At 34.6% G+C, this 14329-nt stretch overlaps 1 protein-coding gene across 1 annotated transcript in view; it reads right to left on the minus strand.

The window, feature by feature from the left end:
- ANKRD31 (ankyrin repeat domain 31) overlaps positions 1-14329 on the minus strand; it is a 247134-nt gene that overhangs the window by 163933 nt on the left and 68872 nt on the right. Inside the window, 1 exon segment of the mRNA XM_037801810.1 lies at positions 6580-6735. Coding sequence (XP_037657738.1) covers positions 6580-6735 — 156 coding nt within the window.

Below are 14329 nucleotides of genomic sequence, written 5' to 3' on the forward strand. Positions count from 1 at the left end.
TTTCCCGAAGTAAAAAGGCTATAAAAGGGTCATTATAAACCTACAGAGAAAGCTGGTTGCAGGCTGCTTTTCTGAAGAGAAGAGAGGGAAAAAGCCTTATATCTTGCCCAAGGTATTTCCATGTAGCCAAGCTGGCAGGACTACATAAAAGGAAGTTCCAAAGTATATATGTTTCTTTTTCTTCTTATTTACAAAGGGCTTTTTACAGTTCAACTAACAAACCACAAACTCTCCAAGAAAACCACGCATCCATATAAATATCCTTTTTTCTTTTCTTTGTTAGCCAGAGGCAGTGATATAAAGTTATATATATTTATTGAATTCCAATAAATCACTTGATGGATGTAAGAAAAATCTAAAAATTGCATGTTAAAGGCACATTTCAGTAGTTCCTTTCAAAATCTCTCCATCAACTAGGGTTTCTCAAACTCAGAACTACTGACATTTTAGGCCAGATAATTCTTTGTTGTTCTGAGCACTGTAATATGGTCTGTACCATCCCCGGCCTTAATCCACTAGAAGCTAGTAGAACCCCCACCAGTAGTTATAACAACCAAAAATGTTTCAAGACATTGCCAGATGTCCCCTGGGAGGCAAAATCAGCCCAGTTGAGAACCACTGCCATGAACTGTTACAGAAGTTTCTCCTACAGTATTAACTATGAAGCTTTGACAAAGAAATGAACAGCACCAAAAAATAGTAAACGTGGTTAATGAGACTATTACCCTCTAAATTTCCTTAAAATATATCTGGCTATATAAAAAAATACATATAAAATTATATTTGTGGGTTATAATGTATGTAGATGTAAAACATGTGACAGCTAGATCATAAAGGATGAGGGGCAATAAGTGGACTTTTAGATATACAATGTTGTTACATATTATGTGAAGTATTATAACATTAACCTAAGAAGACTTTGAAATGTTAAAAATATATGTTGCAATCCCTAAAGCAACCACTAAAAATAACGCAAAGACAAACAAACAAAAAACAGATGAGGCATACAGGAAACAAATGTTAAAATGGTAGTCCTGTACTCAACAATTTACATTAAATATAAATAGAATAATTACTTTGATTAAAAGACAGAGATTGTCATAATGGTTAAAAAAGCAAAACTGTGTGATCTACAAAAAACTTATTTTAGATATAAAGGCACATATAGGTTGACAAAAAAGGCTGGAAAAAGATATAACAAATAAACCACAAAAATGAAAAGGTTAGGATGGCTATATTGATATCATATATAGCAGACTTCAAGACAAAGTTTACTATCATAGACAAAGATAGATATTTCATAATGATAAAAGAGTCAATTAATCAGGAAGACATGACAGTCACAACTGTTTGTGTACCTAACAAAAGAGCTTCAAAATATACAAAGCAAATACTGACAAATTAAAGGGGGCAAAAGACAACTCTACAATCATAGTTGTAGTGATATTAACACCCTTCTGAGGAGTGTCAGACTAACTAGGCAAAAAAATCAGTAAAGACATAGACAATTTCAGCAACATGGTTAACCATCTTCATCTAACTGACATTTATGGAACATTACATCCAAAACATTGAACAGTGTTTTCAGGTATGTATAGGATAATCACCAAGAAAGACCGTATGCAAGGCAATAAACCAATCCTCAATACATGTAAAAAGACAGAAATCTACAAACCTTCTGACCACAGCAGAATTAAACTAGAAATCAATAATAGATACCCGGAGAAACCCCAGATACTTAGAAATTAAACAACATAATTCTAAATAATCCCCAGATCAAAGAAAAAATCATGATAAATTAAAAATATTTCAAACTGAATGATAATGAAAACACAACATATCAAAACCCATGGGATGCACCTAAGGCAGTACTTAGAGGAAATTAAAAGCTTTGAATTTTTATATTAGGAAAGAAGGTACAAAATCAGTGACCTCAGTTTCCATTTAAGAATCCAGAAAAAGAACACAGTAAAACAAAAATAAGTAGGAGGTAGAAAAAAAATCAGAAATCATTAAAATGTAATACAGGCAAAGAATAGAGAATACTAAAAAAAGCAATTCTTTGATAAACAATCTATAAAATTTATAATCACCTGCTTAAACAAATCAAGCGGAAAGAAGGAAGAAGGGAGGGGAGGGAAGAAGGGAGGAAGGAAAGGGAGGGGAGGAAGGGAGGAAAGAGAACAAATTAGCAACATCAGGATCAGGAAGGAAAGACAAAATATTCCTAAAGATCTTAAGATACTAAAAGGATAACAGGAGAATATTATAAATAACTGTTTGCCAATAAATTTGACAATTTAGATGAAAAGGACAAATTCCTTCAAAAACTGAAAAACAACTTACCCAAAATGATAGAAGTCAAAACAGAGAATCTGAATAGCTCACATCTACTAAAGAACTTGAATTTATTATCAAAAACTTTCCCACAAAGAGAACTACAGGTCCAGCTGGTTTTACTCCTTAATTCTGTCAAACATTTATGGGAAAAGCCCAATCTCACACAAACTCTTTCAGAAAATAGAAGAGAGAACACTTCTTACTTCATTTTATGAGACCTGTCACCAAAACCAAAGACATTACCAAAAAAAGAAAATTATAGGTCAATATTACTCATGAACATAGATAAAAAAAAAATTTAACAAAATATTAGCAAATCAAATCCAGCAATAGAACAAAAAGGATAATAAATCATTACCAAGTAGAGTTTATCCCAGGAATGTATGGTTGGTCTAACATTTGAAAAATCAATTAACATAATTGTCCATATTAACAAAATTAAGAAAAATTATTTGGCCATTTCAAAAGATGCAGAAAAAGCATATAACAGAAACCATCATCCATTCTTGATAAAACTCTCAGCAAATTAGGAATAGAAGGGAACTTTCTCAATTTGATAAAACGCATCTACAAAAAAGCCCACAAATTACATCATGCTTAATGTTGAAACTAATACATGGTGAAAAATATCAGAACAACAATCACTTCTAGAAAATATGGCAGATACTAACTAGAAAGGGACATGATGGAAATAGCCTATCACTTAATAGAAGTTTGGGTTACTCAGGTGCATGGTTTTGTCAAAATTCATTAAATGGCACACTGAAGATATGGCATTTCAAGGTATGAAAATTCTATCTCAAAAAAAAAAACAAAAAACATTGAACTCGAATTCTAGTAAATTATATTCATACTGAGGTGTTTAATGGTAACATACTGTCCCCACCTTTGAAATACAACAACAAAAGATGGTGTGGTGGCTTGAAGCCATGTACCCCAGAAAAAATATGTTCTTAATATTAATTAATTCCTGTGGGTGTTAACCCATTGTAAATAGGACCTTTTGTTGAGTTTATTTCAGTTAAGGTGTGGCCCAATTGAATCCTACTACTGGAGTCTGTTGTAAGCAGAATAAAATTCAGACACATAGAGAGAAGCCACAGGGAGCAGCCAAAACCTGAAAGTAAACACGACCCTGAAGAGAAGCCAGGAGAGGCTGCCACGTACACTGCCAATGTGTCATAAAAGCCCAGGACCAAGGATCAGCGGCAGCCAGCCCCAGAACATCAGAGTCTCCTGGAAGAAAAGCACTGTCTTGCTAATGCCTTGATTTTAGACTTCTCCTAGCTTCAAAACTGTGGGCCAAGAAATTTCTGTTTTGTAAGCCACCCATTGCATGTCAAACTAGCCAGGAAACTAAGACAGAAGGATTGATGAATTTTCATATTTCATTAAAATTTTCAAATCATCAGCTCACAAATAAAATTTTGGAACATAACCCATTTGAGAAATACACTTTTTCTGCAAAGGACAGTTTTGTAAAAATAACAAAAATTATCTTCTCCAAAGTACTGTTTCTTACAGAAAGTATGAATTCATTACTGTTTCAGTTCTGGGAGCTGTAGACCAGTGAGAATTTGCTTACCTGTGTGTGTATGGGTTATCTCTTAATTAGATGTCATAAGTCTAGGTTTAGTGGGATGAAAACTGACATAATCAGAAATGCAAAATCATTAACTCTGGAATACAGAAAATGATTTTCCTCCTAGGGAACTTCTGTTCCTTAATTAGGTTTTGCTTAAACTACAATAAAAATTAATTTCCCAAAAGGGACAAAAATAGCTACTATAAGAATGGGAAAACAACCACAACAAAAGATTTACTTGTTTTCCCTGAGCCCTGAATAGCCCCATATTTTAAATTTACTGAAGAAAATTTGCAAAAGCAAGGTGCACGTGAGTTATCCAGAGTAAATGACGGGGCAGGGGTGGGGAGGGAGGAGGTGTTTAAAAATGATGCTATTTTAAGCAAAACCTGAGCAAGGATGACACAATGATGAGTAAGATCAGCTCAGACCAAATGATAAAAGTTATTCCCACATCAGTACAGCCAGAAAGAACTTTATTTTATACAGAGAGCCACTGCAGACCACAGAAATGGCTACAGATTACTATATATATATATATAAAAACCAAAGAATTTCCCTTCCCCTAAGAGTCACTCCTTCTGTGATATAAAACCACTCCTCCAAAATAAGATGGAGTACATTTTACAGTAGATCTTCTGCAGTTTTGCAGGTTGGGATATCCTTAGGGAGCATTAAAAAATAAAAAATTAACTACTTAGTAGAAAATCTTTTAAAATGTAAAAGATTACATATTTCCTATAAAGAACACAATTTAACACAATTAGGGAAAAATTTCAGGATCATAACAATACTAATTATATGCCCTAATGCAGCAATGTTATCAACACTCCAAGAAGTATGAAAGGCACCCTGCTCTACATTTTATACCCCTTAGCAATTTTGCCACTTTTTTCTGTTTTTATCAGTCTCCTGTCTTGCTGTTGGCTTCAACTCTCTGTCTGTGCCAACCTTTATTTTCAGTTGTAATGCATCATAGGCTCAGGAATCAGATAAAATTCCATGTAAAATAAAGCTAAAGTTATTGGTCTGAGAGCATTTTAGCAAAGCTTTGTAAGATCTATATTGGGTATTCAGAGTCCTTTTCAGCCTACTTTTTGGCTGTCACTTCTCTTTTTGATAAGTGAAGAGTTACTGCAATATGTTTTTTTTTTTCAATTGGTTTTTTAATCAAACACAAAGATATCATTAACTGTAAATGAAGACATAAAATGCAAATGTTCAGTATGAAAAGACTATTGGTCTGTTATTAAAATATTCTGTTTATTTCTCACAAGGCATTTAGCCTTTTTTTTCTGGCTGTATCATAAAATAAATATATTTAAGTCTTCCTAATAGATATGATTTCTCTTTATCTTTTCACAACATCGAGAACCTGGGAGGCATGCTGTAAAAGTACGCCACATTGAACTGATAGTTACAGGGAGATCATATACCTCTTGAACTTTAGCGGGAGTAAGAATCATCGGGCAGAACTTGTTAAAATGTATATTCCCACATTCTAACACACAGATTTTGAGAACGAGAGAGAGAGAGAGAGAGAGAGAGAGAGAGAGAGAGAGAGAGTGTGTGTGTGTGTGTGTGTGTGTGTGTGTGTGTGTCTGAGCGTGTTGGGAGTGGTGACAGGATGGTAGCATTTTAAACAAGCTTTGCAGATGATTCTGATAAAAACAGGTTGATAGATAACCTTTTGGAAAAGAAGGTTACAGAACTGCCTGGGTCAGTGAAGAAAAGGTGTACATCAGCAGGCTGAAGACAAGCAATGAACAGTCACTGAGGAAACTAAAGTTGCCATAGTAAAGGAGCTAATAAAAAAAGACATGTTAAACTTTGGAAATTCATAAAGTCAAAAGTTTGCTGCAGGTAAACTTACCTGCTCCTGCACTCAAGGAGCAGACCATGGGTACTAAGAGAGAGAACCACACATCTCTCAAAATCAAGGGTGCTTGGACTAGCAAATAAGGATTCAAGGTTGAGTGTTATGGGCCCACGGTGGTTGATCTGGGTATGACTTAAAATAATAGTCTGTTAAAACCTTGATTGCAGTATAAAGCCAGGCCTTGCTAAAGTTAAGTACTGGGGGTGTACTTGGAATAAATGGCTTGTCCTTGGATTGCTACACAATCTCTGCACACCGGACGATTTATTGCCTTGCCCCATAAATTAAGAAAGTCTAGAAACAATGGGGAAAATCCAGACATCCAAAAGCACCATCCAGGCTAGCCAAGTACAATTCAGCGCTTTAAGTACTTCAGTGCTTTAAACAATCACTCCTCTCTAGAACATGCCAGGCTCCCTCCAGAGGAAACTGCTCTTTTTAAGCTCCCTGTCCCCAAACCCTCTCTACCTCATACTCTATTCCCTCCATTTCCCTGGCCACTGCTTCTGCTATACATCTACCATTTTATAATCAATTTGTCCCTATAGTTCAGTGTACCATCAGCCTCTCCCAGTTTTTGAGCTTATTTTTCCTCCACGGCCCACTACTTTCAAGATTGACAAATAACAATGACCATGCAAAGTCAGACCCAGGAAACACTCTTCTGTGTAATGTGACTGCACATGGCACACATTGAAGACCTCAGGCAGGTATAATCTTTGAAGAAGAAATATAATGCTCTTTCCCTCACCACCCCGCTACCTTGCCCACTTACCAGCATAACTTGGCTGATTTACATTTCCACCTTTTTTTATACAATGACGCACAAGACTGAAATCATTGTACAGAGCAGCCTTATACAGTAAATTCTCTCCAAAAACGTTCCTCCGGTTAATGCCAGAAAGAGATATTTTGTGCATCTTCATTTTATCTGAAATGAGGGAATGAATACAAGAAAACAAAAACAAAAACAAAATGATCCTTATTTGAAAATCAGAAGGAATACAGGTAATGGGTGAAGTCTACTCAACACTCTGGAAGTGAAGTATATTAAGAAAGAGCACTTCATTCATTAACCTAACTATGATGATATCTACATACGAAAAGGAGAAAGAGACAAACGTCATTATTTTTAAAATATCTGTAACAAATTAAAATCATGATAAGCAGTTTATGTTAATTAAAATCCCATGCAAGTGCACAAATGAGAAGACTAACAGATTATTTTCTTTAAAGTTCTGGTGAAAATGATTATTTAAAGCTATAGTTACATAAACTATTAAATTAATAAAATTTCATAATACCAAAAGTGTCTTATAAAACCATGAGGAGAAAATATGAGGCATTTAAGGAAGACAGAAAAATCATCCCCAGCAAGACCAGAAAATGGAGTGCTGAATTTTCCTCCCTTGCTAATAGTAACTGTCATGAAATTAAATAAAGAACCATAACCTCCATCTGTGTACTAGTTTTGATTCCTAACCCATGAAATGCACAATTAAAATAATTCTCCAGATGATGCATACCATCTATCAGTTCTCCACTGGGCCTCTTACAATGCTGACGTTCAGGTTCTATCAATTTTTTGTGGACAACACTCACTCAGTTTTCCTGAGTTTAAAATTCCTAAGTTTTCCTGAATTTAAGATTAGCTGTTATGACAGCTTTTCCAATTTTGACCCAGGTAACCTGCCCTATCCTAAAACCTCACAAAGCTTTCTTAATGGAACACAATTTAACTGTTTTGTCTTTTATTTGACTCCATTGGTACCACTGTAATAGAAACCAACTACTGAATATTTGAGCCCAACTCAGACTACAAAGCATTCTACTCCCACCAAATAAGTTACATGCTTACCAAGAATCAATAGTCTTTACTCTCCTCAAATTTGTCTGTGCCAGTTGTACTTGCTGCTGTTATTTGTAATTTATTTAAAATAAAAATTAAGAAGAATACAAAAATTTTCAGTGAAAAGTTGCACAAGACAGCCCCTTCCAGCTATAAATAATTGCCATGACTTGCCTTTTCACTGTAAACAATTAGAAAACTAGACAAAATATATGGGGAAAAATCCCTATTTTCAGACATTGGAGAACAGGCAGTTTATTTAGATTTATGGTCCCTGATTGAAGGGCATTGAATGAGGTGAGCCCATTCATCACCCCAGCTTTCTGTATGGAAGCACTTTCCAGACTATACAAAAGGAGGGGGGCCAAAGCATATTAAGGTGATCCTGCTGATTTAAGGAGACACAGAGTAGTATTTGGGAAGGCTATGGTGGCTAGAATTTGCAGAGCAGGGCACCAAAGATGAGGGAGTAGAGAAAAGGCACCAGAAACCTATATAAGAGGCTTCTTGAGTTATTATCTGAATATGAAACTGCCTATATATATAGGGTAAGTCTCTTTAAGCCTAGGCAAGAACATCTGCCAAAGAACTATAAATTAACAATTCTCAGGGCTTATCCAAGGCTGGGAGACATTTGTGTTCTGCCAGCCTCAGTGAGGAGACCTTGCTGAAGACCTGTAGATCCCTGAAATGTCATGTTTTAATAGCAGGACAAAACTAGTCCTAGAGTAAAGACTGTTCTAGACCTGTCTGAAAAGGTTTAAAATAAGTGTTGACAATAAGGAAATAACTGACTATGGCACTATAACTTGTAATAACTTTGGAAATTTCCTATATATCTAGTTGTTAAATCATACTTTGAAAGATATTACCTTTTTGTGTATAAGTTATATTTCATAATAAGGAAATAACAAACTGTGGAATTGTAACCTATAATATACTTTGAAATTTGCTCTCTATTTGTTAAATTGCACTTGGAAAGCTATCATTTTTTATATATATATATGTTATATGCTACAATTTTAAAAATGATAAAAAATAAATGTTGAAAGAATCAAGCTGATCTTCAAGAAACTTACTTGTCTGCTAAAACAAAACTCAACACTATTAAACAAAACACTCAATAACATTTTGTTGCATATGCACATCTAATTGTCCCAGCACTATGTAATAAAAAAAGCCACTGTTTCTCCACTACATTTTCTTTGTGACTTTATCAAAACTCAGCTATAAAGCATCTTAAAATTAGGAAGAGTGGGTCCTCCAATGTCATTCTTCTTTTTCAAGATAGCTTTGGCTATTTCTTCCCTTACACATCCATAAAAATTTGATGATTGGTTTTTGCATTTCAGCAAAGAAGGCTGCTGGAATTTTGATTGGGATTGTGTTAAATCTGTAAATTGCTTTGGGTAGGACTGACATCTTAATATTTACTATTCCAAAGCATAAACACAAAATGTACTCCCATTTATTTAAGTCTTCTTTGATTTTTTTTTTTAGCAATGTTATGTACTTTTCTGTATACAAGTACTTTACATCTTTGGTTAAATTTATTATTGGATATACAATTCTAGTTAAAATTGCAAATGGTATTTTTTTCTTGATTTCCTCTTCAGATTATACATTACTACTATGTAGAAACTACTGATTTTTACGCCACTTTGCTGAATTCATTCATTAGCTCTAGTAGCTACCTTGTGGCATTTTCAGGATTTTCTACATATAGGATTAAAATCATCTACTAATAGGGGACGTTTTACTTCTTCCCTTGGATGCCTTTTATTTCTTTTTCTTGCCTAACTGCTTTGGCTAGAATTTCAAGAACAATGTTATATACAGTGGTGGCAATGGGCATCCTTGTTTTGTTCCAGATCTTAGAAGGAAAGCTTTTAGTCTTTTACCATTAAGTATGATGTTAACTGTAGGTTTTTCAGATATGCCCTCTATCAAGCTGAGTAAGTTTTTTTCAGTTCCTAGTTTTCTGAATGTTTTTATCAAGAAGGGATGCCAGATTTTGTCACATGCCTTTTCTGCATCAATTGAAATGATCATGTGTTTTTTTCCCCTTCATCCTATTAATGTGATGTACTACACTAATTAATTTTCTTATGTTGGACCATCCTTGAATACATGGGATAAATCCCATTGAATCAAGATGTATAGTTATTTTAATGTGCTGTTGGATTCAATCTGCTAGTATTGCTGGGGATTTTTGCATTTATTATAATAAGGGATGTAAGTCTGTAATTTTTGTTCTTCTGGTATAATCAACTAAATTTGGTATTAGGGTGATATTGGTATATGAAATGAGTTAGGTAGTGTTCCTGCTTCTTCAGTTTTTTGAAAGAGTTTGAGAAGGACTGGTCATAATTCTTCTTGGAAAGTTTGGTAAATTCACCAGTAAAGCCATCTGGTCCTGGGTTTTCCTTTGGGATGGTGTTTATTTATTATTCATTTTGGTATGTGTTCTGATTTATTCTGTCACTAACATCTTTTTGTTTTATTTTTATTTACTTATGTGATTAGAGAAGTTGTGGGTGTACAGAAAAGTCATACATAAATAGAGTTCCCATATAACACTGTATTATTAACACCTTGCATTAGTATGGTACATTTGCTACAATTCATGAAAGAATATTTTCATAATTGTACTATTAACTATAGTCCATCATTACAATATGGTTCATTCTTTGTGCTCTCCACTACGATTTTTTTAAAAATTTTATTCTAGTGACTGGATCAAGATACATAGGTTGTACACATACACGTAAGTTTTCTCCTTTCAACCACATTCACATATATAATTCAGTGCTGCTAATGACATTCACAATGTTATGCTACCATCACCACCATCCGTTACCAAAACATTTACAATCAACCCAAATAGAAATTCTGTACAATATAAGCATTAACTGCTCATTTCCTACACCCAAACTGGCCTCTGGTAACCTATATTCTAGATTCTGACTCTATGAGTCTGCTAATTATTTCATATAAGTGAGATCATACATTTGTCTGGCTTATTTCATCCAATATGGTATCGTCAAGGTTCATCCGTGTTGTTGCATATATCAGAACTTCATTCCTTTTTATGGCTGAATAATACTCCATTACACACACACACACACACACACACACACACACACACACCACATTTTATATATCCATTCATTGGACACTTAGGTTGCTTTGATCTTTCGGCAACTGTGAATGCTGCTGCCATGAACCCTGATGTGCAGGTATCTGTTCAAGTCCCTGCTTTCAAATCTTTGGGTATACACAAAGAAGTGGGATTGCTGGGTCATATGTTAATTCTATACTTAGCTTTCTGAGGAACCTCCAAACTGTCTTCTACTATGGCTACACTGTTTTACATTGCCATAAGCAATGAATGAATATTTGTTTCTCCACATTCTCTCCAACACTCATAATTTTCTGTTGTTTTAATGCTAGCCATTTTTAATGACTGTGAAATGTTATCTTGTGGTTTTGATTTGCATTTCCCCAACGGCTAATGATGTTGAGCATCTTCTCATTTGCTTTCTGGCCATTTGTGTATCTTCTTTGGAGAGATGTCTATTCAAATCTTTCCCCCATTTGTTAAATGGATTGTCTTTTTATTGTCAAGTTGTAGGCTTGTCTTTTATATATTCTGGAAACGAAATTCTTATTGGATATGTGGTTTCCAAATATATTCTCCCATTGAATAGGCTGTCTTTTCACTTTCATGATAAACTCCTTTGGGGCACAAAAATTTTAAGTTTCAATGAGGTCAATTTATCTATTTTTTCTTTTGTAGCTTGTGTTTTTGTAAAGTCTAAGAAACCAGTGCCTAACAAAAGGTCCTGAAGATGCCTCCCCTACATTTTCTTCTAGGAGTTTTATAGTCCTGGTTCTTAAATTTAGGCCTCTGATCCATTTTCAATTAATTTTTGTAAATGGTATGAGATAGGGGTCCCCTCCCTTCTTTTGCATATGGATATCCAGTTCTCCCAGAATAATTTGTTGAAGAGATTATTCTTTCTCAATTTTGTTGACTTGGCAGTCTTGCGAAAATCAGTTGGCCATATTTGTGAAGGTCTATTTTAGAACCCTCAGTTCAATTCAATTGGTCTATATTTGTCTATTTCTTGTGCCCGTATCATGTTGTTTTAACTACTGCAACTTGTAATAAGTTTTAAAGTCATGGAAAGTCAGTCCTCCATCTTCATTCTTCATTTCAAGATGACTGTGCTAGTCAGGGCTCCTTACCCTTCCAAATAAACATTTTCCACTTCTGCAAAGAAGGCTGTTGGAATTTTGATTGGGATATTGCAATGAATCTGTAAAGAGTTTTTGGTAGAACTGAGATATTAACAATGTTCAATCTTCTAATCTATGAACATGGAATGTCTTTCTAATTATTTAGAACTTCTTTCATTCTTTTAGCAAAGTTTTGCAGTTTTCTGTGTATAAGTCATTTGCATCTTTGGCTAAATTTATTCCTAGATATTTTATTCTTTTACTTGCTATTTTGAATTGATTTTAATTGATTTCCTCCTCAGTTCGCTCATTAGTAGTATATAGAAACACTACTGATTTTTGCATGTTGATCTTGTACCCCTTAACTTGACTGAATTTATCTAATAGCTTTGTCATAGATTTGGGGGGACTTTGTGTAGACAGGATCATGTCACCTATAAATAGTGAAAGTTTACATCTTCCTTTCCAATCCAGATGCCTTTCCTTTTATTTTTCTGCCCAACTGCTCTTGCTAGAACTTCCAGCACAATGTTGAATAATGATGGTGACAGTTGGAATCCTTGTCTTGTTCCAGATCTTAAAGAAACAGCTTTCTGTCTTTCACCATTAAGAATGATGTTAGTGGGTTTTTCATATATGCCCTTTATAACATTGCGGAAGTCTCCCTCTATTCCCATTTTCTAATTGTTTTTATCAAGAAAGAGTGCTGACATAAACTACTGTCAAGGAGAGCAAAACCTATTTGACTTCTGTGGATTTAGATGCATCTGTTGGTAGGCACTATATGCCTCTAAAGGCCCTAATTTAGACTGTGTTTATGTTGTCCAAAATGCCAAACCCTCAAATAGTTGGTTTGGTATTTTGTGCTTCCTAAATGGCCCCAAACTGCATCCAGTCCAAATGACCTTACAGAAATTACATAGAAGAGTACCAAAGGAATAAAAGATTAAAAAAAAAGGGGGGGGGGTGCTGAATTTTGTCAAATGTCTTTTCTGCATCAGTAGAGATGATCATGAATTTTTTCCCTTCATTCCGTTAATGTAGTGTTATTACATTAATTAATTTTCAAATGTTGAACCACCCTTGCATACCTGGATAAATCCCACCGGGATCAACGTGTATAATTTTTTATTGTGTGGTGGGATTGAATTTGCTAGTATTTTATTGAGGTTTTTTGCATCTATATTCATAAGAGATATTGGTCTGTAATTTTCTTTTCTTGTACTATCTTTATCTGACTTTAGGATTAGGATGATGTTGGCCTCATAGAGTGAGTTAGGTAGGGTTCTGTCATCTTCAATTTTTTTGGAAGCATTTCAGCAGGATTGGTGTTACATTCTTGGAATGTTTGGTAGAATTCACCTGTGAAGCCTGGTTCTGTGTTTTTCTTTGTTGGGTGGTTTTTGATGACTCATTCAATCTCTTTATTTGTAATTGGTCTCTTGAGATCTCTTTCTTCTAGAGTTAGCGTAAGTTGTTTGTGTGTTTCTATGAATTTCTTCATTTCATCTAGGTTGTCTAATTTGATGGCATACAGCTCTGTATAGTATCCTCCTATGATCCTTTTTATTTCTGTGAGGTCAGTTTTAATATCACCATTCTCATTTCTGATTTTATTTATTTGCCTCTTCTCTAATTTTTGTCAGTCTAGTTAAAAGTTTGTCAACTTTATTGATCTTTTCAAAGACCCAACTTTTAGGTTTGTTAATGCTCTCTGTTTTTTTATTCTCTATGTCATTTATTTCTGCTGTATTCTTTCTTATTTCCTTCCATATGATTGGTTTGGGTTTACCTGATGTTCTTTTCCTAGTTCCTCCAGGTATGCAGTTAGGTCTTTGATTTTAGCTCTTTCTTCTTTTTTAACATAAGAATTTATGGCTATAAATTTCCCTCTGAGCACAGCTGTTGGTGAGTCCCATAGTTTTGATATGTTGTGTTCTCATTTTCATGCATCACAAGATATTTACTGATTTCCCTAGCGATTTCTTCTTTGACTCATTGATTATTTGAGTGTGTTACTTAACTTACATATTTTAGCGGATTTTCCAATTCTCTGCCTGTTATTGATTTCCAGCTTAATTACACCGTGGACAGAGAAGATGTGTTGTGTAACATCAATTTTATTAAATTTAATGAGACTTGTTTTGTGACCTACTATATGGTCCATCCTGAGAATGATCAATGTGTACTTGAGAATAATGTGTATCCTCCTTTTTTGGGGTGCAATGTTCTGCATATGTCTGTTAAGTCTAGATCATTTATCGTATTATTCAATTCTCTGTGTCCTTACTGATCGTCTCTCTAGATTTTCTATATATTGATGAACGTGGTGCACTGAAGTCTCCAACTACTATTGCAGAGGTGTCTGTTTCTCCCTTCAGCTTTGCCAGTGTTTGCCTCATGTATTTTGGGGCATTGTGGTTAGATGCATAAA

The sequence above is a fragment of the Choloepus didactylus genome, chromosome 13, assembly GCF_015220235.1.
Source record: "Choloepus didactylus isolate mChoDid1 chromosome 13, mChoDid1.pri, whole genome shotgun sequence".
Taxonomy (NCBI): domain Eukaryota; kingdom Metazoa; phylum Chordata; class Mammalia; order Pilosa; family Megalonychidae; genus Choloepus; species Choloepus didactylus.